Below are 22,136 nucleotides of genomic sequence, written 5' to 3'. Positions count from 1 at the left end.
ACAGCATCCAACTATTTTCAAATTACTTCAGTCACAATTCCCCTTGTCCAGAAACCTGCTGGAATAGGTGTGCCTTCACCCACTTTCTAAAACAAAATGATAATGTGGCTAGGCACACCTTAGTGAGAACATTCCAGAGACATGGAGCCACCACTAAAAAGGCCCTTCAGTTGGTCCCAGAGGTATGGACTTCATCCTGCACAGGGACCACCAGTCAGGCCTCATTCACTGACCTTAAGGTGCAGGCAGGATGGTCTGTGAGAAGGTGTTCTCATAAGGCTTGTCCACATGTAAGCATTGTTTAGCTGTTAATCTACTCCCCACCCCACCATTCAAATTGAATTAGACTAGTTGAGACCCATATGTATTTGAATTTGTATCTGGGGAGTAATTTACAATTCATACCAGTAGGTGTTGCCTTTTATGTTTGTCCCCACCTTCTAATTTATTAATTCTGTTACACCAGTTATGTACTGGTAGGGCACATAAGCATATTTTTGCAGGTGCACCTCATTCTTGTTTTCTTGTTTTGTCCTGTTTTAATTCCCCTGCCCAGGAAGTGTGCATAAGCACAAAAAAATTTAATGTTGTTTGTTTGTGCTGTTTTCTGGTTTTGGGGGAATCTGAGGAATCAAAATAAATATATATGGCTCCACTCCTCCGTTCAGGAACATACCAAAAATATCATTTATACTTCATTCTTTACTCCACTTTTAAAGGAATCCTCTACCCATCCTTTTCTCTCTGCTCTGCTTTTAACACAGTGATTTCTGCCCTTTCATTCTATTTATCATTCTGCATCTATTTTTCACAGCGGTTCAGCCCTGCTATTGCAAGCTCCCTCCTCCCCAGCCATGTCAACCTTGCTAATCAAAGAGCAATCAGGCACACACTTTATCTATTCCGATTGTCCCTTTGCAGATGCATCTTTATCTGACCCACACCAGGTGTCACATACAAAGCCAGATGTGGAGCAGGTGGACATGGTTTGAGTGAAATGGCCTCATTTCTGAAATTAGGATCCCTGGTGGGCCTAATTTGGCCTGTGAGCTGAGGGTTTCCCTTCACTGATTTACTCTCAGGGACTGGTCTGTTTGTCGCTTATAGAAAGCAGAAGGCCATTGCTGGCAAGTGACAACTGGAAGACGAGGAAGCAAATGAGCCCTTGTTATTGCGTGTTGTGATAGTCTGTCAGTAGTAGATTATTCCTCCAGACGTTTATCCTTGTCAAGTTGTTGGTGTTGCTTTTGGTGGATGACAGAGGGGACTGATGCTCTGATCAGATCAGACCCACCCCTGACGTACGCATCCACGAAGGTAAAACCATCAGTGAGACAAATTAACTTCTATATGCAATTAATTCCCACCCCAACATTAGGCATATCAGAAAGGTATGTTGAAATCAGGCCCCATCAAAATAACCATGAGCTTACACAAAAATATCCATTCCTGTCTTCATTCTTAACTGGTAGCATTGGCCGATGGTATTGTGGGGGGACCCCAAGGGCCCCCAAAATATGTTTTGTGTGAGAAACCTTTAAAAAGCCCCAACTTTCCCAGAGGAGTTGAAGGAGGCAGTGGTGCGTCCACTCTTAAAGAAAACATCTCTAGATCCTTTAGATCTATCCAATTATCGCCCGGTTTCGAATCTTCCGTACCTGGGTAAGATAATTGAGAGAGTGGTTGCCGAACAGCTTGGTAGGTTTCTGGATGAAACATCGGCTCTAGATCCATTTCAGTCCGGCTTTCGCCCTGGTCATGGGACCGAGACAGCTCTGGTCGCCTTAACAGATGATCTCCGTAGACAGCTGGATCGAGGTGGGTCGGGACTGCTGATTCTTTTAGATCTGTCAGCAGCCTTCGATATGGTCGATCATGAACTTTTAGACCACCGCCTTGCCGACGTGGGGATTCAGGGCACAGTCCAACAATGGCTGCGTTCCTTCATCTCAGGTCGGGGACAGAGAGTGGCGCTAGGGAGGGAGTTGTCGCCGTGGCACCCCTTGGTGTGTGGAGTCCCGCAAGGCGCAATCCTTTCCCCAATGCTTTTAAATATCTTTATGCGCCCCCTTGCCCAGATTGTCCGGAGTTTTGGGCTGGGTTGTCATCAATATGCTGATGACACCCAGATCTATCTGTTGATGGACGGCTGCCCTGCCTCGGCCCCGGACACACTCACCAGGTGCTTGGAAGCTGTGGCTGGATGGCTACGTGGGAGCCGACTGAAGCTAAATCCTTCGAAGACAGAGGTCCTCTGGCTAGGTCGGGGCGACATGGGGTTGGGGGGCCAACTCCCATCTTTTGCAGGGGCTCAATTGGTACCAGCGCCTTCTGTCAAGAGTTTGGGTGTAACCTTTGACGCCTCCCTTTCCATGGAGGCGCAGGTTGCATCCACAGCAAAGGTGGCATTTTTCCATCTCCGCCGCATCAAGCAGTTGATCCCTTACCTCTCTCGCCCCGATCTGGCCACAGTGATCCATGCGACGATCACCTCCAGGCTTGACTATTGTAACTCGCTCTACGCAGGGTTGCCCTTAAAGCTGACCCAGAAACTCCAGCGGGTGCAGAATGCCGCGGCGAGGCTCCTTACAGGGTCCCGGCCGCGGGATCACATTCATCCAGTGCTTTACCAGCTGCACTGGCTCCCGGTGGAGTACAGGATCAGGTTTAAGGTGCTGGTTTTGACCTTTAAAGCCCTATGCGACTTGGGACCCTCGTACCTACGGGACCGCCTCTCCTGGTATGCCCCGCAGAGGACCTTAAGGTCCACAAATAATAATATTCTGGAGATCCCGAGTCATAAGATGGCTAGATTGGCCTCTACTAGAGCCAGGGCCTTTTCAGTACTGGCCCCAACCTGGTGGAACGCTCTTTCCCAGGAGACCAGGGCCCTGCGGGATTTGTCATCTTTCCGCAGGGCCTGCAAGACAGAGCTGTTCCGCATGGCCTTTGGGTTACACTCAGCCTGACCCCTGTGTTTTTCTCCCTCATGGCTTGGATTTATGGCCTACTTGAAATGAGGCTGCACTTTAAATTTTAATACTGTATTTTAATCTGTATTTTAATTAATTGTTTTTATGTTTTATTGTGGTTCTGTTGGTGTCAGCCGCCCTGAGCCCGGTTTTTGACTGGGGAGGGCGGGGTATAAATAAAAATTTATTATTATTATTATTATTATTATATTGGAGTTCTGTTAAAATCCTTGGTTCATTATAGTTTCCTTTTGTTTATAAAAGACACATTAGCCCAGTTGCTGAAAATTCCAAAAATAAGGCATTTGGGGAGTGAACTTCTGAAGAGTAAAATTATGGGAGTCTGGCTGTGCTAGCTTACCAAGGATGATTCCCCTTATGTAGGCTTGTTATTTAGGTAAACATAAATCTCAGACTACAATTCTCCTTTCTTTAGTGTGTAGGCTTGTATCTATGTAGGCTTCAAAACTTTAGAAGCAAGGGGCCCTAGAAGGGCTCGACACACGTCAAGTTGCAGGCTGGACATCTAGAAGGTTGTATCCAATGAGTGTTCTGCCAGCTACCTTCTGCAAATGTCTACAGCATTTTGATTGGATGTTATCTCTAAAACCTATACAGTGGTACCTTGGTTCTCAAACAACTTGGAACCCAAATACTGCAAACTTGGAAGTAAGTGTTCCAGTTTGCGAACTTTTTCCGAAAGCCGAACATGCTCCGTTTTGAGTGCCATGCTTCCAATTTGAGTGTTACGCTGAGGTCTGTCTGTTTTTGCTATTTATTTTGCGTTTTTGTTTGTTTTTGCGGCTGTGTGGAACCCAGTTCAGCTACTGATTGATTGATTGATTGATTGTGTGACTGCAGTACATTGTTTATTGCTTTCATTTTATGGAGCAATGGTCTCATTCGATAGTAAAATTCATGTTAAATTGCTGTTTTAGGGGTTGTTTTTAAAAGTGGAATATATTAATCCATTTTGCATTACTTTCTATGGGAAAGCACAGCTTGGTTTTTGATTTTGGTTTTGGAACAGACTTTTGGAACAGATTAAGTTTGAGAATAAAGGTACTACTGTAAATGGTCCAGGGGGGTAACACCCTCCCCCACATTCAGCCTTTGTGGAAGTGACCGCGCTGAACCTATTTACTGCAGTGAATAAACCTTTGGACTCTTTCTTCAACCCGACTCACCAGTAATTAATGGTACTAGTGAGACAGCAGATTTGCCCTGAAACAGTATGACTAATACATAATCAACTAGCCCCTAAGTCTCTCTGCAGCTCCCACTGCCCTTTCAGTGGAATAGCTTGAAATCGGCATTAACAGCCTGCATTTCTATGGTTTGCCTCCTCTGTAACTAGCAAGGAAATGTATAATTCTTAGTGGGCTATTTTAATAGCATTGCAGGCTAGTAACTTGTGTGGATTTATTTACAAGCTTGTACTAAAGAATATAATTGCATTTTTATTCCATGTCCCTCTTTCATATCTATCAATCTCAAGTTTATTTTGGTAGCTAACTGACAGGCAAAAAAAGAAGAGAAATTGTAAATGTGATTAGAACAATGTTGGAGAAATCCTGGTATTTTAAATTTTGGTTTTAGCTCTATCATGATAAAAAAAATATTTGGTTGATAGACCTGATGAATGTAAATAAGTAAATAAAATAAATAACAAGAGCAGAGTACTTTGAAATCCCGTCAGCCATGAAGCACGTGCTGAGTGACCTTGGGCCATCTCTGTGTAATTTACCTCACAGGGTTGTTCTGAGGGTAAAATGGATGAAGAGAAAAAGATGCATGGCACGCTAACTTCTTTGAAGGGAAGATGGAACATAAATGCAGTGACAATTCAGTTTGGGATGATGCCCTTTATTTTGCAGCACAGAGGTGCACAAATCCCAGCTACCAGTACTGATTCAAGCTGCATTTAATTTAATAAGCTAACAAACAAGCAAAAAATAATAATTGTAACTTTGTTTCAAAAAGACTCCTATTGTGGTAGTTGGCTTACAATACTATCACACTGAGGAAAAAGAGGCCTTTTGGTGGCTGATGCACTTTTAAAAACCATCATTATTGCCATTGGGTTTTTCATTTTTGTTGTAATGGCCTTTATTCCATCCAAGTCAAGACAAGCCAGGTTTAGCTGAGGGGCTGGATCCCTTTCTTGCTCATTCTATCTTATCTATATATGTACAGTATATTCTTCATTACTCATTGGTTCAGGCCAAACCACCCAAAATTTTGGAGGGAACCAGAGCATTCTGTGGGCACTGTATCTTCCACTGATCTGCCCCGAGCATATTATTCTGCTTTTTAAGGCATCCCTTTGCCAACTTTTTTCACCAGCACTGTTTTGGAAACACAGTGATTCTCCCCTTCTCCCCCTATTTCCCCCACAATGGTTCAGCCCAACTGTTGCCAGCTTCCTCCCCCTCAATAGTTTGAGCGGACTTCCCCTAACTATCACCCCACACCGCTCGAGCCCGAGACGCTCTCGTCGCTCATTGGCTCTCTCTTTTTTTGCAGTTGGGAGCGAAGAGCGACAGTTTAGCAGAAAGCATGCAAAGTAGCAACCTGACGAAGAGCGGGGGCGAACGAATGATTTTTGTCTTGTCACGGGGGCTAAGGGAGTAATAAAAGGCCACTCTTCATTGGCTCGCCGTCCAAGCAGCGAATGATAGGATTGCTGTGATTGGTTGTTTGATGTCGGAGTTAAAGCGAGTGCTCTAGGAACCGTTTTATGTGCATGAATGCTTGCTTGCCTTTTATAGCGTTCTGAAATACTCTTCAGTTCTCCTTTTTTATTGTCACGCCGGTCCACAAAAGTATATATATCTGTTTCAAAGTGACATGGTAATGCTATAAAAATGTTGCCTCAGAAGCTTAATTAACCTTCGGAAATAAAATCTGCATTCTCCTCGCCCAACAATTTTTTCATAGTATTGACACACCTTCATTGTGAGGGCATCACTAGCAACCATCCCAAAAGATCCCGCCATCCTGTCAAAAACAAGATGGTTTCACTGTTACCTGTACTGTAGTCACACTCAGTTAATTAACTTGGCTATCTAGTGACACGATTCCCTCATAAACCCACAGTGTCCTGGCTTTCCCACAACTGCTGTGCCTTAACTTCACTTCATTTGGACACCGTGCATGAAGTGCCCTTCCAATACTTCCCCAACAGCAACCTGGCTTCAAACACACCCCAGCATTTTAAAAGCAGCATAATCTCCTCCAAGGGTCTGTTTCATATTTCTCCAGAAGCAAATGGTAATTTGGGTGGTCCAGGTGACAGTAACCAGAGCAGGCCTTCGCATGAAGCAGTTGTTTTGTGCATCAAATTTCAGAGGGGTTGCCATTTTCCCGCCTCTAATCTTCATCTCTGTGGCTGCAATCCAAAATAAAATAACATAAAATAAAATCAGCCAATTGCCTTAGGGTCATTTTCAATTTTCATACTGGGAGCAAAGACGTCAAAGGCCAGCACAGGCAATCACACCTTTGACCTCACACATTTATTACCCTCTGGGTAATCCTGCTCCACCAGCAGCAGGGTGCAACTATCTAAAATGGGAAATATGCCATTTTAGAGGCCAAGATAATGTATCTTTTCAGGTATATTGCAAGATTGAGACGGGCGGGTATACATTTGAAGTGGTCAAGGTGTGCATCAGGAATTCTTCAAAGCTGGTTCTAGTCAACATTTAGGATGGGCGGCTCTGTTTGAATCAAGGAAATGGCCTCACATTCCCTTGAGGAGACATGATGTTTCTCCCCTCCCTTTCAGGTTCCCACACCATGGGAGACAATGAGGATCCTGACGCTGCTGCAGCACCAAGCATGCAGTGCTCCCCCTCAGACTCCACCACAGACGACAGCAGCACCCAAGATGATTATGCGCTCCCCGCCATCGTACGCTCTCCAACCTGTGCCCGCTGCCGCAATCATGGCATCCGGGTCCCACTGAAAGGCCACAAGAACACTTGCCAGTTCCAGGGGTGCCAGTGTGAAAAATGTATCCTTATCCTGTACGTCTTGTGGGAAAGCAAGATGGAAGTGGGTGCTGGCCCCTGACATTGTGGGGATTTGTGTTGAACGTAGCACGGTGCTGGTCTCAGTAGGTGGCACTGTTCCCTTATGAATAAGGCCTTCGTCATATTAAGCTGCAAGCACTACCTCTCCCCTTTGTGCTTTGCTTGAGGCTTGCTAGCTCCGCAGCACGCCCATTAATACTTCCAGTGATGTACGGCACAATGTTTTTCTTTTTAAAGCACACTCCTTGCAGCTCCCTGCTCGGTATCCTAAAGGAAGAATCTGTGTGTTGTATGCAAATGTGCATGGATGGCTTAGAAAACTGGAAAAATGCCATCTTGGGAGGGTACGACTAGAGAACCAGGAAGGTTAAATATGCATCTGAAACCCAAAGCCGGGCCGTCCAAGTTTTCATACCAAGTAGGCCGCAAGAGTACTTCAACATGGAGCCCACAGGCTACACACTGCCTTGTCACATGGGAGGAGGAAAGCAAGGCCAAGACTTGATGCCCCCACCCCAAACCTTAGCACTGCCTTTCCAAAGCTGGCTAGCGAGGTGCCATGTTTAGGAAGGAGGTGCTAGGCTCCAGCAGGGTTCTAGATCCCTCTCACTCCCTTCCCAAAGCTGAGGAAGCACTAACTAGGCTTTGGGAAGGAGGAGGCGGTAGGACCTTAGGACCCTGCCAGAGAGCCCTCACACCTTCTTCCCAAAGCCTAGCCCGGGAGTGGGGGGTGTCAAATGTTGCCAAGGGCTGCAAAGGGAGAAAAGCAGGGTTTTTTTTTTACATCATAGGGAAAAGGCCAATAACTCTTTGTTTGTGTGTGATTTGTATCTACCCACTCTACCACTTTAATTCTTTATTTATTTAATGGTTTCTCCTCCCAGGCAGAGACGCCGGGTCATGGCTGCCCAGGTGGCCTTGCGCAGGCAGCAGGAGATGGAGCTGAGGAAGCTGACCAGTGGTTTGCTGCAGCTTCAGGACAGCCCTACATCAAGCTCTCTCCACGCGCCCAAACAACCAAAAGGGATCAAACCATGCAGGGGAGACATAGGTAAGTTGCTATGCTATGAGAACAGGAAAACCTACATTGAATTATATAAATAAATAAAAATGCAAAGGGCTGAACCGTACTCCTCATTGATCTGAATTTGCTTCCAGTCCTAAATGTGTTTAGGATTATAGCATTTGGCATTAATTATATGTATATACAATCCCATCAGTTTATATAGGAGCAACTGACTTTCTCAATTGCCTCTGAGTTCTAAAACAAAAGAGCCCCGTCAGAAAAAGGTGGGGTATAAATAAATAAATATATAACAATAATAACACAGGCTGCCAAACAATAGGGGAGCAGAAAATATATGTCTGATATGAATGGCTGCCATGAAATAAATGAGGATTCATGCTGGCAAAGAATGATTTTTGCAAATTCAGCTCCATGAGCCCTTGCAAACAGATGCTTTGAACTTAGAGGGAAAAGATTATTAGGAGTACACACAAAAACTAACGAGTGTTAAGAGAGTTAAGTGTGTTCTCCCCACAGTTTTTCATGCTCCAAAATTCTCCTCCTGAAACTGCATTTCTCCCCCCCCCCAAAAAAAAACCTGTTTGTGGGATTATTAAAATGTGTATGTAGTTTTGTCCTTAGGATCAGGGGCTCAAGGACTGCAGCAAGTCCAGCAACCTTTGGCTCTTTCTCTCCTTGAAAAAAATCCATTCAGGCTGGTATTTAGAAGAATTCTGTGTCTGTGTTTGCTTTTTTAAATTCTTCTTCCCATTTCCTTTTTTCTTTTGTTTGTCATGTCTTGTAGGTTGCAAGACTGTGGGCAGGGACTGTTGCACTACTGACATTTGTAAGTCGCTCTAGGAATCTTTTTTGGCTGAAGACTGAGTAAAAATGTCTTAAATAAATAAATACCGTATCATAGGAGGTAAATTGGCTGCTTGCCAGATTTTAAGTAATAAATACAATTATTTATTTTAAGTATTTTTACTCTCATTATTTTTCACTGAAAAGGCTCTTGGAGCCTCTTACTATTTTTGTAAGACGGTCTTTGCCCTCAAGCTTACAATCTAAATGTTGTGGCAAACAAGGGGAAAGTGGGGAGGGAGATGGGAAGCAAACTCAGGCATCAGTTCTTAAAGTTTCAGTTCTTAAACAACCAATTTAAAATAATCTGATGGAACAGTGCTGCTAGGGGACAGCTCAGGGAGGGTCGAAGGTGTTAAGAGCAGGCCTTTGTAGAGTGGGGAGCAGCCGGGTACACTTGCCACAGACCTTGGAAGGCTAAGATAGCCAGGGTGCCCTGCCAGGGGCCTGCTTTACCTATGCTGTCATGCCAAGAACAAGCCTCAGGCCCTGAGTTTCAGACAAGCTCTGCATGGGCCTGCAATGAAATAGCCCTGCTTCCCTTTGCTGTGCAGCATGACAGACACCAAATGAACTACCATTACATGACTTTTTCAAAATTCAGGCAACATTCCAGTTCACAGCAAAGTGACCCACAAGCTTCTTCTCTTTTGTTGTACAGGCAGGAAAGAGAATGAAGAACCCTTGAAAGATTCAGAGGATGGACTCAGAGGGGTTCCAGGACTCCTACGACGACAAAGGCGAAGAGCAGCCAGGAAGGTGAGGAAAAAGAGATTTCCGGTCTTCTCTTTATACTGGCAACAATATGCCTTTTCCAAAGCTAAACTCAGCTTTGTTGTCATAGAGTTGTTAGCAAATGGCCAGGAAATGAGAAATGAAATAAAGCTGGAAGCACAGTTCAAAGTCTTGGTGCTGACCTTTAAAGCCCTAAATGGCCTCGGTCCAGTATACCTGAAGGAGCGTCTCCACCCCCATCGTTCTGCCCGGACACTGAGGTCCAGTACCGAGGGCCTTCTGACGGTTCCCTCGTTGCGAGAAGCCAAGTTGCAGGGAACCAAGCAGAGGGCCTTCTCGGTGGTGGCGCCTGTCCTGTGGAACGCCCTCCCATCAGATGTCAAAGAGAAAAACAGCTATCAGATTTTTAGAAGACATCTGAAGGCAGCCCTGTTTAGGGAGGCTTTTAATGTTTAGTAGATTATTGTGTTTTTTATCTTCTGTTGTAAGCCGCCCAGAGTGGCTGGGGAAACCCAGCCAGATGGGCGGGGTATAAATAATAATAATAATAATATATTATTATTATTATTATTATTATTCATCAATTTAAACATAAAGTAGCCAGCCACATATACGTTTGCCAGCATAACACTGGAGTCACTATTAGCATTTAGGGGTGTTTTTTTGGTAATGGCTGCTTCCCCTTATATATCCAACCTGAGCCTGTGGAACTCCCTGCAACAGTAGGCTTGGCAGGCGTGGGCAGTGCCAGAGAGTGGAAAGGTGTCCTCCCTGGCAAAACTGCTCTGGAATCTAGGTGTAGCCTGTGATGTCTCCCTTTGTTTCCTTCACTCATTTAAGATCTAGGAGACTTGACTGATTCTCTGGCTATAACCTCACAGAGAATGTCCCCTATGATGCTATGAGCATTTCCCATAGATAATTAATATGTTTCATGTCAATTGATGATTTGAGCAGAAACTTTTAAAAAATTGCTTCTTTTGTATGATGAAATAATTTATATGATGTTTGCAATATTTATAAGCTGTATTTGTATTGCATTTGCATTGTGCATTGTTCTCTAGGAATGTTCTTGGTTGCCTCTCCCTCACTGCTCTAAAGTGAGAGAACTGCCGTGGACCCTTAGAGGACATCAACCACCTCATACTGCTTGGTTCCCACCTCCGCTTCCTATGCCCCCTGCACCCTTCTGCCCATTCTTGCCTCAGGAACATTCTTTTCAATTTCAAGGTATGGTAGGTGGGTGACCAATTTCTCTAGTAACAAATCTATTTATTTATTTTGTTGCATTTAGTAGTCTGCTCTTCATTGAACATTTTCAGTCACAGAGCAGGGAACAACTAATAAAATTAAACAAAGTAAAAACAACAGCATACAAAAATTATAAAAAACAACAACCCGACAACAATTCTGTCACAAGGAAAAAAAGCAAAACTACAAAAACCAAATACCATGGTAAAAAATAAACACAAGATAGTCAAACGTTTTAGACAACCAACGGTCTTAGAAAGAGTTCCTACTCCCTCTTTCACATATAGAAGCCCACGCAGTCCCCCTCTGTCTCTCATACAAGAGGGCCCCACTCTGACCCCACAGATCTGACCCTTTGATTTGATGGCTAATATTTTAGTTGCATGTAATTAAGAAAACCTACATGATCATAGCACATGCTATGAAATATATATTGCACTTCTTATACCAGTGGTTCCAAACTTTTTTCAAAGAGGGCCAGATTTGATGAAGTGAAGGGCCGTGAGGGCTGACCAAAGTTGTTAACCTTTTTTTAGGATTGAAGTTGTTCAGATTTTTTTTAAGGATTTTACCCCAGGAAATAAACACTGCCACAGGGGCCGGATTAAACTGACCGGCGGGCCAGATTAGGCCCCCAAAATGGACTTTGGACATGCCTGTCTTATACTATAATAGCAGCAATTATATAAGAACTTAATGTGACCTTTCCAGCATCCTTGTGTTCTTTGTTCTGAGGAACGAGTTGTTGCTTCAGAAAGGCTAGCCCTAGTTCTGGTTTCTTATATTGTAAACACCATGTTGGCCTCCGTATTCAGATGTTGGCCTCCGTTTTCAGGGTCTGATCACTGAGCTTGTTTTCCACCCCCTGCAGGTTGTAATGGTAATGAAGCATTATACATGCCAGATAGTTATATGACACCTCCAGGACAGATGTTTCACCAGACCCCTGGCACTTCCTGGTGCTTACCGGTACCTTCACCTGCCGATCTGCCCAGGTATTTTATGTATGGCGTTCCAGCATCGGGAATATTTAAAGCTAAGTAATGGTTTCCATGCATTTCCATGCGCTGCTCTGGTTCGCCAGAAGCGGCTTCGTCATGCTGGCCACATGACCCAGAAGCTGTCTGTGGACAAACGCCAGCTCCCTTGGCCTATAGAGCGAGATGAGCGTGCAACCCCAGAGTCGTCTGTGACTGGACCTAACGGTCAGGGGTACCTTTACCTTTTAATGGTCTGTGCCTGAAAATTTAAAAACAGGAATATGTCTCTATAACAGCTAATCTAGGGATCAGCCATGAAGACTAACTGTGGGTGACTGAAATCTTTGGTTATTATAGTTGTAAAAAATTAATATAGGTCAGTATGAATATTTCCATATGCAAAATAAATTTAATGACTGCTTATTTTGCATATGAGAACACATTTATGGTGAAAATAAGGGAATCCTATCACAATGATCAGGAGTCCTTGCAGTTATATAGTAAAAAGAATGTGGACATTCACTAGAGTTGCTTGATCTTTAAAGAGGTGGCCCTGGTCATATCATATTGCCAAGCATAACATGTTGGATGAGGTCTGTAAAAAGTAACATAGCTCCAGAGTAAGTTTGAACTTTTGAGCTGGCAATTCTACCACCTGTCCACTCACATTTTGCCCATACTATATGATGAAATTTTTGCTCTCTGAAATATTTTCTTGTCCAAAATGTTTATGCACATGGCAGTTGGGTAAACACCCTAAAGAAAGTATGGCTGCTGTAATGTTCCATCTCCCTGCTCTGCTGAGGATTCAAAAACGAGAAGCCAGGACAAGACAGAGAGCAAACAGTTTGTAATGGTACCTCTAATACCCAGATCACATGGTTAATTTAGCCATCAGGTAGTGCTTCCCACATGTGGGAATGAACATGCCTTTTGGCTACGATCCTAAGTGCACTTAGCATAAATGTTCAATTAATGTCAATAGGACTGACTTCTGCCACAATATTTACAGTATCAGGGTGTATATTAGCTCACTAATCCCAAGAAAGGGCTAATCCAGCTAATGTCAGGGCTGTTGAGGAATAAGTCTCCACTAGACACAATGCCCATGATTTAAGATGGGTTAGTTATTAAGTGATCTACTTCTCTGTGTAAAATATATTTTAAGTAGAAGGTAAAGTTACTAAAGTAATTACAGTGAAGTCAAAAGGAAGTATAAAAGGTAGAGTTTGCTATAGAAATTTATGAGATACAAAGCAGATAAGCTGATGACCCTTTTGGCCAATTTATGTTGCTAAAAGAAATAATCAAACTTTCCAGTTACACAAAAGTCTTAATCTAGAGCAGAAGTGGGGAACTTCAGACTCAGGGACTGAATGTGGCCCTCAGAATTCTCCCCAGGCAACACACCTCATTAGCCCTGTTCTGCACCCAAGATTTTTTGTTTGGTTGGAATATGTTCTTTCCTTGCCTGGATAGAGGGTGGAGAGGGGAAACATCTGACTTTTGCTTGGCCTATTACAAAGTAAGCATCACATCCATTGCTCCACCCACTTTTGGACATACATGCGCCCCCCAGATAGTTATTCACAAGGGAAAGTGGCCCTCAGGCTGAAAAACATTCCTATCCCTGATCCAGAAGAATCTAGTGGAAGCACAAAGTCACAGATATGAAGCAGACATAGCAAAGACAGTGCTATAATAATTGTCTTGTTATGAGTGAAACCAAAGGGTGGCATATGCCTTTACTGCTAGAATAATGTATTTGCACAAATTATTTAAAGAACAATTTTAACAGTTCCATGTAACTTCAGGTCCTGTATAATGAATAATCAGAAATTGCTCCAGTGGAAGACACTACCTAATCTATTATTTATCTTTTATTTTCTGGCACTGGGACAGCAACAGCTGTCTATACTAACAAACATTTACTGCAAACAGCAAGTTGTGGGTGGAAATGTAAAGTGAACTTGGGAGAATGGCAGATGCAGAAGCCCCTCTTCCCCCTCAACAGTTTGTGGTTTAGCAAGGACAGAAGGCGAGTGGGAGACAAGCTGCCAGTAAGGAACTTTATAAACAGGATTGAATGTGCTCTCTGTCTTTCTCTCTCTTCTCCCTCCCATCCACCCTCTTCCAGCCGCATGGCCCTGAATCCCCTGAGTGGCAACATGGATTTCAGCAGACGTCCAAAGGCTGCACCTTTGGGAGGTCAGGTATTTTGGTCCTTGTGTCTTGCACAAAAATTGCCCATGAGCTGGAATTACCTTCTTCTCCCTCCTTCCTGAAAGATGGGAACACACATTTCAGTGATGTTGCAGGAGGTAGCGAAGCTGGCAGTTGGAATTATTTAGTCTGCCCTGTTCTGTGGGAGGGTGAATACACACATGCCAATGTATGGTAAGGATTCTCTCCTGATGTCTCTCCAGTTGGTGGCTCACAGGTGTGTTAGCTTGTCACAGAGAAATGGAGAGTAGTTCAGGGTCTTGGAATGGGCAACCTCTTTACTAATAGTAGAACTTATGTTTCCCCTATAAAAGTCCCACGATCCATTTTGTAGGTGATTGCTTCTCTGCCATAAGAAGGCCCCAACTTGCCAGAACCTTATATTGGTGGGGGGCTTTCATGGGCTGGTCCAGTGGTTTAGTGGGAGAGGGTAAAAGTGGGACAGTCAGCCAGTCATCCTCTTTGGTCTAATGTTGTGTTATGAAATGCCAGAGCTTTAGCTGCAAAAGAGGAACTGCTTTGGAAACAGTAAACATTATCCCTTGGAAAGTGAAACAACTCCTATTCCTTTCCGGCCCTTTAAATTGGACTAAGTAGAATGCACAGCTGGGGAGAACACAAGCAATGATTGGCAAGGCTAAATGATATCCATTCAATCAAAGAATCGTTATTTGGCACAGGCAATTGGTAAAATGACTAATAACTGGTCTATGTTTCACTCTGTATACGTGGAAAGCAGCCAGAGTTGCATCTCCACCCTATTCTAATTGGAAACCTTTATTAAAATATTCCATGTTGCAAGTGCCCATACCACAAGCCAACCTGGGGCTAGATTAAAATTGAGGATCTACAACTGTCTTGCAGCAGAGGCCGGTTGTGTGTCATTCTTATTGCTGCTACCACTTTTCTTTTTTTCTTCTTAATTCTGGCGAGGAAAAGGAGAGCTATGAGCTGGTTACCTGCATGGGTGAAGCTTCAGCTAGCACCTTCTCATCAGAGTAACACTTCATGCTTCTGATGAAGTGGATGTAACCAACAAAAGCTTATACTATAATACAATGGTTAAGTCTTTTAAGGTGTTGCAGGTCTCTTTGTTCTTTCCCACCAGCAAAGAAAGATGCAAGATTTACCCTGCTCTTACCCGTGTTTCTCCTAAAATAAGACACTGTCTTATATTTATTTTAATTACCGATGCGTACCATATGGTTCTGGGTGCCTGCCTCCTCCTGTGGCGGCCGGCGTTGCTGCTGCTGGGTCCCGCTGGCTCGGGGCGCGTGGTGCTGCCGGGCGCCGACCCGGCAGGCCTCCTCCTCCTCCTGCCAGCTCCCGGAGGCTCGGGGTGCTCCGCTGCTGGGCGCCGACCCGGCAGGCGTCCTCCTCCTCCTGCTGGCTCCGGGAGGCTCTGAGCACTCCGCGCGGCGCTGCTAGGCACTTTGTCGGCACTTCAGCAGCAGGGTCCCACTGGCTCGGGTCACTCGGCGGTCTTGTTCCAGCAACGCACCCCGCTGAAGCACCCAGCAGCGGAGCACCCCGAGCCAGCGGGACTCAGCAGTGCTCTGTAGCACTTTGAATCCTCCTCTTCCTGCTGCGGCTCAGCGCCCGGAACTGGTTGTTGCTGCTGCAGCGCCGACAAAGCACCCAGCAGCGCGCGCCACGTGGAGCCCCGAGCCAGCGGGACCCAGCTGAAGTGCCGACAAAGCGCCCAGCAGCGCCGCGCAGAGCACCCCGAGCTGCAGCAGGAGGAGGATTCAAAGTGCTACAGAGCACTGCTGGGTCCCGCTGGCTCGGGGCACTCCGCGTGGCGCTGCTGGGCGCTTCAGCGGGGCACGTTACTGGGTCCCGCTGGCTCGGGGCTCCACTCGGCATGCGCTTGGGTGTTTGGGCGGGGCTGCAGCAGTGGCAGCATCCGGTTCCAGGCCCCAACCCGACAGGTCTCTTCCTCTTCCTTGGCGCCCTCCAGAACTGCACCTAGCACTACGGCTTATTTTCGGGGTATGTCTTCTATTTTGTCAACGCATGAAAATCCTGCCATGGCTTATTTTATAGGTACGTCTTATTTTATGAGAAACACGGTATTCTGTTTCACAAGCTCTGCAAAAGGAACAAGCAGAATCTGTACATTTCATTAATCTAGTTCATGTCTGTTTGTTAATCATGAGGTTAATAGTCTCTCCCCCTCTCTCTTCAGCCAACCTCTTCTGCTCATGTTTCGGTCTGGCCCACCAGGGGGTTTATCTTCTCCCCCCTTTCTGAACAACAGCTGCAGAAAGAGGCTGCTGAAGCCCTGATGGTGCTGAGAAATGCTCCCCAGCCAGGTCCCATTTTGGCCACTTCCAGTCTTCTGCCCCCTCCCAGCTCTGCACCTGCTCTGTTGGCCTCATCAGCTTTCACACGCCCCTCAGCAACGTTTCACAATCCTGGGGTGGCCAGTCCCTTCCAGCAGCATCCCTCATACTTCATGCCTCCATGTGACATTCAGCCTGTAAAGGCTTCCAAGGACATAGCTTTGAAAGGAACCCAGCCGTCCCCAGAGTCAGTTAGTGCTCATGGAGAACAGGCCCCAGGGCCTCTTTTCCTTCCTTTACTCCATGGAAGTGCTCTTCCCCAGCAGTACAAAAATGTCCATCTATTCTCAGTTGCTCCATCCCGGGCACCCCAAGTGGCTACTTCTGTAATGGTTTCCAGCATCCAAGCTGTCAAACCCAGCCTCAGAGGGACTTCCAGTGTCAGCCACCACCATTTTGCCCCAAATTTGGCAGCCTACCACACAGCCTCAGGCTCCATGCCACATACCATCTGCATGCCACAAACCGTAGACAGTGGTTGGATTTCAGAGACAAATGTTGAAGTCCTTGCTCCATCTGGCTCCACTCACAGTGGCCCTCAAATTCTGCCCTTCTGTGTCCCACCAATGGATGTCTCTGTCACTTCAGTGCCCCTACAAACTGGCATCCCATGCACTCCATTTGGGATGGAACTGCACATGCTTCCCAGGCTGTCACTGTTGAATCCTACCCCCTACATTATAGCTCAGGAAGGTTTCCCAGAGCCAGTTTCCCCCCCAGGGCAGAAATCAAAACAATGCCATCAGCAGCAGAGCCAAGAAGGAAAGCATTCAAATACGGGACAGGAAGGAGAAGAACATGGCAGAAGCCACAATGTGCCAGGGAGCAAGGATCCAGAAGGTACACTATAGACAATGCAGCTGCAATCGATACCAGAATGACTAATATGTGTTATCAACTGTTTTTGAAAACAGTGTCTCCGAAAGAGCAATGACATGTGCAGAAAGCACCCCTGTACCCAAAATCTAACTGTGGGCTATATATAGAAAAGGAATATAGAGTTTTGATTTTTTTTCCCCTCATACACAACACACTAGCTTAAGGAAAGTGATTGGCAGTAGGATCAGGACTACGGTAACAACAAAAATACTTCACACTGCACAATCAACATGGAATTGACTGCAGAATGTTGTGATAACCACTAGACTTTTTTTAAAAAAAAATCATTAGTTTTTTTTCCTAGAGCAAAATAAAAAAATTCATTCAGTAGCACCTTTTAAAGACCAACTAAGTTTTTATTTTGGTATGAGCTTTCGTGTACATGCACACTTCTTCAGATACAGTACACTGTATCTGAAAAACTGTTTTCCTAGAGGATAACAGTTTTGATAATAATATTGGTAAACGTTTCAGGGCTGTTGTAAGGGTTATTGAAAGAATGTACGCAAATATGTGCATTTGAGCTTTTAGAAAAACTCACTATACAAAACTGAAGTATTTTAAATTTTGGAAATGCCCTTCCATGATGCAGCACTGCTACCTGTAGCAATTTATTTGCTTTCATAGGAATTTGCACAAAATGTTAAGCACATGTACAGACAGACATGGAATCTGGAACGAGGGGATCTTTAATTCTCTTTGTAGATATTAATGCTGGGATCTTGTGGTTTTTTAAAAAAAGGATTTGAACTGTTGATGTATAGGAACATTCCTACCGTTAGCAAGAACAGTCCTTGCAGAGAAATTGTTAGGAATGAACGCAAACTAGCTTCAGCAGGTTTCTCCTTTATCAGGAAACCTGATTTCAGTGACCAAGACATACCTACACCCATATTGCTTTTCTCCTAAACTGAGAATCTTCTGCTGCTCTTCCCATATACAAGGAAGTACCAAGTGGCAGTGTCAATGGTGCAAATAAGAAACCTGCTCTGGACATCTCATATAGCTTCTGGAACTCCTTTGTTTAAACACCATCACCTTTGTATCAAGAGGTTACACAGGAGGTCATACAGCTGGGCTCCTCAGAACACAGACAGAAATATTCAAATCACTTATTCTGGATTAGTCGTATTGCAGTCAACTTGAGAATCATGGGATTTAAGGATCATGGTCATAATGATGTGCAGAGTACCCAGAGTGTCTGAGAGAAAGAATTCAGAAGGGGCAATTACGGTGTTGCCACTTAGGAACTATTCATACAGGGCTCCTGCAGTGTGTCAACTTACTGCTTGTAGATGACCTGGGTTCACACCGGATCAGGCAGAAGGCAATGCAATTCCAATCATGTTACCTTCTAGCTGACCTGGAACAAACCCAGGTCAGCCACATGGTATTTACAAATAGCAGGCTGATACCCTGCGGGAGGCCTGTCTGAATGGCTGTCACAAGATCAGTGTGATTTCTACAGTGGTTCCTCGACTTACAAACAACTAGACAACCGAATTTTTCGACTTACGAATGGGGCAAATGCCACGCGCTTACGAATGTCTCGACATCCGAAAGGAAACCGCAGCGGTTTTAGATAGGGATTTTTCTACTTACGAATTTTTAGATAGGGTTGCTTCGACTTATGAATTTTTCCGTTTCCACTGTATTCCTATGGGAAACCGCGTTTCCAATGGCGCTTTTCGACTTACAAATTTTTCGACCTATGAAGGTGCCTTCAGAACGGATTAAATTCGTAAGTCGAGGCACTACTTTATAGGTAGGAATAGGGAAAGAATCCACTGAGCTGCAGTGTTAGAGATCTAACAGGATTTCTCTGTTCTGTGTAGGTTCTACAGAAGCAGCGCCTGACTTCCTCGCATCTAAGCAAGCATGCAGCCAGTCTGTTCAGCAAGCCTCACCAAGCCAACAACAGCCGAGCCACCTCCACCAGGCCAACACCTCCCCCTCTGTTTCCCTAAGCATTGGCCAGATGGGCTCCATCTCGCTCCCCACCTAGGCTTCTGACAGTGGGAGGGTGCCTGGATATATAATACTTTGTGAAAAGAAGGGCTACAGTTGGGTAAAGCCCTTCTCTCCTGATCTTTTAACAGGGCATGGCTAGGGGCACAGCCTTTGCATTTCTTTCCTTCAGATTCCCAGCTGAGTTATTGCAACCACTTTATTGTGGCAAGACAAAGTCAGCATCACTTAACACATTCAATTCATTTTAACTAGTTCAGTGCCAGGCAACAGGCAGTTTTTGAAAGGGTTTTGAGAAAATGTTACGATTTTTAAATAGCATGTTGGAGTAGCTTTCTAACAAATAGTGTAAGCAGTTAATGTTCCTTCTTGAAGAAATGGGGTATTGTAATGGATTTCTACCATTTAAAAATAAATCACACTGAAATGATTAATGAACAAGACATGTGTTACGTTCCCGACTGCTGCCAATAAAATGTTGAGACACAGCAGCAGTTGTTTTGGTTTTTATCCCCAGGCTGAAGTTTGAAAGATTCTTCACTTTGCTTTATCTAGTGCTATTTCAAGAAGGATTCAAGTTTTCTAAATCAGAGCTATACTGAAATTCTGCACTCAGAATATATTAATGGGGTTGCATTTGTAAGCTTATGTTGGTTTTTGAGGGTATGCAAGAACACCAGGAGTGAAAACCACAAGGTAAGATGAGAAAACCATGTGTCACAGATAATTTCTCCTTTGCATGCTGAATTCTTTTACAAACACTTCTATATATTTTCAAACTTATATCCACAACAAGAACTGTAAGTATTTCTTAAACAAAAAAGTTCTCAAAATTCTGTGATGTGTACATGTACATATTCCCATATAAATATACAGTAACAGAGAGCCTCTGCAGCAAATATCAAGCAGCTGTTAAAGTGAGATTTGTTCTGCAGCAGTAGATCATACTATGATCTCCCTCACCCCAAACTGGACTGTTCTGTTGTTCCGCCTTTCTGCCGGAAAGGGGAGAAGGCTGGATGTATTAGCAAGAGGAGGTGGGGGAGGTGGGGCCGTGTTCTGTTGGTTCTCACTTCTAGAAAGGCTTTCATTATCAGCTCTCCAAACCAACAGAGCCCACATCACAGTTTGCCACAAGCAATAATTCCAGAAACAAGTAACTCAAACCACCCCATTTATTTATTAGAAAAATGGGCATCCAGGCCTTCCAATGCAGTCATATTGCACAAAGCAACTTAAAACGATTAAAATAATGTACAAGCCTTGGTTATTAATGCAAGATAAGCAGAAACATTATCTAAAATAGCTTAGAGACCTTTGAATTTCAGATACAGGGACAGCAACACTAATTTAAGTTCTACATGTATGTGAGAACATCCTCAGGACATGCCTTCTCTACAAACAATGTCAGTGTTTTACCTCTTGAAGCTTAAACCTTGCATACTATAGATATGAGAAGAGGCTGAGAATTATCTGCTATTGTTCTCTAGACCCCTCAGAAGGCTGTAGGACAATCCACCTAGAGTGTGGTACAGGCATGCCTACAGTACCATGCCTTCAGGGTTGATCTACAGCACTATTCCTTCCTATTGCTGTTCTGTTGAGATTCTCAGGAAAATGGGTCCCCTGTGTGGCTGAGAGAGAGAATGCAACAGCTTTCCACTGGTCAGTTCCTATTTGGATATACGGTAGGTAAAAAAGGACCCCTGGATAGTTAAGTCCAGGCAAAGGCAACTGGGGTTGCGGTGCTCATCTTGCTTTCAGGCTGAGGGAGGCGGCATTTGTCCACAGCTTTCCAGGTCGTGGCCAGCATGACTAAACCACTTCTGGCGCAACGGAACACCGTGACGGAAATCAGAGCGCATGGAAACGCTGTTTACCTTCCCACCACACTTGCCACAGCGGTACCTATTTATCTACTTGCACCGGTGTGGTTTCGAACTACTGTAACACACAATGTTTCTTCAAGTGCCATTGCAGGAGTGGCTGTACCACCATGGGGTGGACTAGGCCTCAATATACAAGAGCTGGGAAGTCCTTGGTTTAAAACTTGCATCAGCAAGGCCACTATTTCAGGCCAGCACAATCCTGGAGCTAAATGCAGTGCTTTATCAGGTGTATAATATGGCCATCCAGCTGCTTGCAGCAAAAACAGGAGGTTCATCAACTTGGTGGCCTATTGTATGTGGCCAATTGGCTGCATTCAGATTAATGTGTCACACATTGTGCAGGCTTGGAGTATTTTTTCAGCCTCAGCACCTCATTCTGCAATAAATTGACAATACTGATCCACCTTACAAGGTTGTTGCAGGGATGACTGTGTCAAAGTATTTAACACATTATTAACAGTCTGCTGTACAAATGCTAAGTTATTATTTTCCACCACCAACATCCAGAGATTCTAAAAAGAATGAGCTGTGCTAACTTCTGAATGGTTACAGGAATACACTGGGCTTCCAAATGGTTGTGGGAATGCATTAAACCAGGAATGCAGAACATCTGGCTCTTCAAATGTTGGGACTCCCAACTCCAGCCAGTCCCAGCTACTATGAGTTGGAGAGTTACAGTCCAACAAAATATGGAGAGCCAAATATCCCCTGACTTTTTTTAGCTTGCTCTCTCCCATTCTCCCCAAAATAGAAAGTGTTGCCAATTTTATTTTTACCTGGCAGGGCTGCAGTGCCTTTATTTCAATACGTGAATTTCTGCCCGATGTGCAGGAGCAAAGGCAGTTCTGGGAAACAGAAGCAGTAGCCTTATTCTCATGGTGCCTGCAGGGTGTGGTGAGCATTATATAAATGAAAGGAAATGCAGAAATCTAAGAATGTACACTACACCAAATAGGAAAACATTATACAAATATTGCTCCCAACTAC

At 44.5% G+C, this 22,136-nt stretch overlaps 1 protein-coding gene across 1 annotated transcript; it reads left to right on the top strand.

Moving 5' to 3' along the window:
* The first annotated feature begins 11,762 nt into the window (after window positions 1-11,762).
* Window positions 11,763-19,488, top strand: LOC118085939 (uncharacterized). Its single transcript, XM_035117073.2, has 4 exons — window positions 11,763-11,860; window positions 13,983-14,058; window positions 16,257-17,253; window positions 19,128-19,488. The coding sequence occupies exons 1-4, from the start codon at window positions 11,763-11,765 to the stop codon at window positions 19,295-19,297; spliced, it is 1,341 nt and encodes a 446-aa protein (XP_034972964.1). The 3' UTR covers window positions 19,298-19,488.
* Window positions 19,489-22,136: the final 2,648 nt, after the last annotated feature.

This window comes from Zootoca vivipara, chromosome 6 (assembly GCF_963506605.1).
Source record: "Zootoca vivipara chromosome 6, rZooViv1.1, whole genome shotgun sequence".
Taxonomy (NCBI): Eukaryota; Metazoa; Chordata; class Lepidosauria; order Squamata; family Lacertidae; genus Zootoca; species Zootoca vivipara.
Note: the sequence above shows the minus strand (reverse complement) of the source record. Positions and strands in the feature narration are given on the sequence as shown.